The 3,340-nt window shown below is 36.5% G+C and overlaps 1 protein-coding gene across 1 annotated transcript; it reads right to left on the bottom strand.

Moving 5' to 3' along the window:
• Window positions 1-736: 736 nt before the first annotated feature.
• Window positions 737-2,885, bottom strand: LOC125867772 (high affinity nitrate transporter 2.5). The gene is made up of 2 exons (XM_049548350.1): window positions 1,726-2,885; window positions 737-1,182 (listed from the first exon to the last, which is right to left on the bottom strand). The coding sequence occupies exons 1-2, from the start codon at window positions 2,868-2,870 to the stop codon at window positions 816-818; spliced, it is 1,512 nt and encodes a 503-aa protein (XP_049404307.1). The 5' UTR covers window positions 2,871-2,885; the 3' UTR covers window positions 737-815.
• Between the last annotated feature and the right edge of the window lie 455 nt (window positions 2,886-3,340).

Below are 3,340 nucleotides of genomic sequence, written 5' to 3'. Positions count from 1 at the left end.
GGTGAAGGAGATTGATAAAAAGGAGGATGGGCTCTATCTCTTACTCAATCATTATTAGGTATTACTGTCATACTCACAAAGGAACTGATCAAAGTTCATAATGAATATTTGAAGTTCAAGCTAGGAGTTCTTGACATGGTCGTACCATGTGCTTATTCCTAAGAGCTGAACATATGAAACTTTGGCTAATGGTAAGGGCTCACATAGTCAAATAGTATAACAAGGGACAAACTTAAACGGAAATAGTAGAGGAGTATATTTCCGTTTATATTTTGATAACTAAAATTTTGAGAGGGAAGCAAATGATACAGAACATATACTCAAAGAAACAAAGTACTCCCTGAGTTTCAATTTGAGTGTCTTACTTTGCTTTTTGATTGTCCCAAGAGTGTTTCTTTCTGTTTTTAGTATAATTTTCAATTCCAACATTCTACATGATAAGCTTAAGATCACATGATCTTAAGGACTACACACATTTTTAATTACCAGAAGATTCAAAAGTCTCCATTTAATTCTTAAAAACACTATGTCCAGTCAAACTAAGACACTTAAATTGGAACAGACAGAGTAGTAATTACTTTATGCAAACTCAAGAAGAAGTGAAAATAACACATTGAACTATAGTTTATAATGAGAGACGAAGCTTAAACAGAAATTTGTGCTACTCCTGACAATACAATATGATACAAGAGTAACAAAATACAGTGCTAGAGTGACAACAAATCACAAACCTCGCCTAGCACCGAAAGAGATAGACTAGAAACGACATCTATTATGTCAATGACTCCAAAGGGATCGATCTTTAACTCAAACGCTTATATATTAGGAGTTCCATCTATAGGTGTTGGTGCTGATTCAACTTTTTTACCTCTTTCACTTCTACTATTACCAGCAAATTTCATGCTTGCTTGGTGAAAACCATTCTCTTTTTCCTTTAAATTCCACTCTTTCATGTAGTAGTCTTCCTCTGTCAAGCCTTTAGATGAGGGACCATAAAACATTCCACCCCATTGTGGAAAGTATATAAACAAAATAGGGATAGTGCAGCATATTATCATGATACCCATGTATGTAATTCCTGTTTCTGTTGAATATTTTGATCCTCTAAAGAAAATTACTTGTGTTAGTACTGCTCCAACGTTTCCACCTCCTCCTGTCATCCCCGAAATTATGCCCAATGATCTATTAAGCAAAACACAAACGAGGATTAGTCTCTAAACGTGTGACAAGTTGTATGATCTTTTATAGATTTAAGTTATACATACTGACATTCCAAGTATTTTTTATACAATCAATGTATCCGACGTAGTAGCTAGGTTCTTGAATTATTGTCAAGTAACTAGTTCTATGACAATGGAACCAAGTAAAAGAGAACCGCCCTCAGGTCAGCCTCAAGCAAGGACACAAAGGTTAAGGGATTGAACCAGCTACCTCCACGAGGTAGTGGTAAGGTAAGTGTACGTTCTACCTTCCCCAGACCCCACCTAGTGAGATTTCACTATAGGTATATTGTTGTTGTTGTAATTATATTATCTTTAGTAACTTGTGGATGAGAACCGACCATTTGATCTACCCACCCAAATCCTCTCCCTTCACCCAAAGGAAAGCTCTTAATCCAGCCTCCAGGCTTGGACACAAAGGTTAAGGGGGTCGGTCATGTACTGGACCGACCCCTTTGTCAGGTTTAGGTAAAACTAATTAACCAGATAGAAGAATACAACATACCTTCTCGAAACAAATGGAACAACCCCGAAAGTTAGCCCACAAGCAGCCTGACAAAAAACCGAAAACACAAGCATCACAGCAATAGAACCACTCAAAGATTCTACTTTCCCTAAAAGAACACAAAGCAACCCTCCTAATGTCTGCACAACCCATAGTACCCAAAGTCTTCCCCTCATACCAAACCTCTTCGCGACGATATCAGACAACATCCCTCCTCCAGGCCTGGAAAACAAGTTTGCTAAACCAAAACTAGCTGCAATCATCCCAGCTGTATGAAGATTCACATTAAACCTATCGAAAAAATACTGCGCGATTATATTATCCACAGTAAGTTCAACACCAAAACAATAACCATAAGTCAATGCCAAAATCCACCCTCTATAATTTGTAACTGCGTGATATAACACATCTAACATGTTTTCCTTATGCTTTTCACCAGATTTATGAAGTTTCGCGTAATCTCCATCGGGCATATCTTGTCCTAAAAAGAAAACAGCATACGCAGTCAAAGCCTGAAACAGAGCAGGTATAAAAAACGCAATTCTCCAAGCTGTAAACTGATTTGCACCAATTTTATGTATAAGCGAAAACACTAAAGGCATAATTAACTGTGTAGCTCCGCCACCAAGATTCCCCCATCCTCCGGCTATACCATTTGCAGTGCCAACTACGTTAGCAGAGAACATCGAACTCATCCAAAATTGAGTCGATACAAAAGTAGCTAACGAAAACCCCGTGAAGAAACGAACGAGAAGGAAAGATAATGCTGAATTTGTGATTGAAGTTAAGAAAACTGCTGGTGCAGTTATGAGAATAAGAGCAGATGAAGCAAGTCTTGGACCGAATAAATCACAAGCTGTTCCCATTGCAATTCTCGCAAAAACTGCACCGGAAACAGCTGCAATTCCGGCATTTCCAATGTCAGTTGAAGTGAGAGCAAGATTGTCACGGATAATAGGAAGAAGGGGTGGAGCAGCAAATGTGGAAACAAAACAAGAAAAGAATGAAATCCAAGAAAGATGAAATGATCTCATGTGAGGTGCTGAAACAGAGTATATTCTGAATTCAGTGGCTTTATGTTCAGAATCAACTGGTAGAGCGAAATTTGTGTTAACAGATTTAGATTCCAAATCCATGTTTTCCATAGTTGTTGGAATAGTGAAAAATCTAAAGAAAATGAAAAACTTCAAGAAAGGTAAGAAGAAACAACTCTTGATATTGTGCTGATAAGTATGCATTCAATAGGACCCTTTTCTGGCATGTATAGTACCAAAGTATGAGGGGGTGTTTGGTGTAATGGAATTTTTACTTCCATTTCAATTTATGTGATGTAGTTTGATTGTGCACAAGTTTAAGGAAGAAATGATGACTTTTGAAATATACAGTTTAAAATAAGTGTTAATGTTTGTGTGACTATATATTATTGTATTAAGGATAAAATAGACTTTTTAAAGTCAAATTGTTACTTCTTCCGTCTCATTTTATTTGACATCATTTGACTAGACACGATGTTTAAGAAGAAAAAAACTTTTGAAACTTGTGGGCTAAAACAATTATTAGATGTTTTTGTTTGGTTGTAAATTATTTTATTAAAGGTAAAAACTGATTTTAAAGT

The sequence above is a fragment of the Solanum stenotomum genome, chromosome 6, assembly GCF_019186545.1.
Source record: "Solanum stenotomum isolate F172 chromosome 6, ASM1918654v1, whole genome shotgun sequence".
NCBI lineage: Eukaryota > Viridiplantae > Streptophyta > Magnoliopsida > Solanales > Solanaceae > Solanum > Solanum stenotomum.
Note: the sequence above shows the minus strand (reverse complement) of the source record. Positions and strands in the feature narration are given on the sequence as shown.

What these genes read in the sequence shown, in the direction of transcription:
- LOC125867772 (XM_049548350.1), bottom strand. Translation starts at nt 2,870, where the DNA reads ATGGAAAACATGGATTTGGAATCTAAATCTGTTAACACAAATTTCGCT. An exon ending in GTTCCATTTGTTTCGAGAAG is followed by an intron (nt 1,183 to 1,725) that starts GTATGTTGTATT and finishes TTTGCTTAATAG; the next exon opens with ATCATTGGGCATAATTTCGG.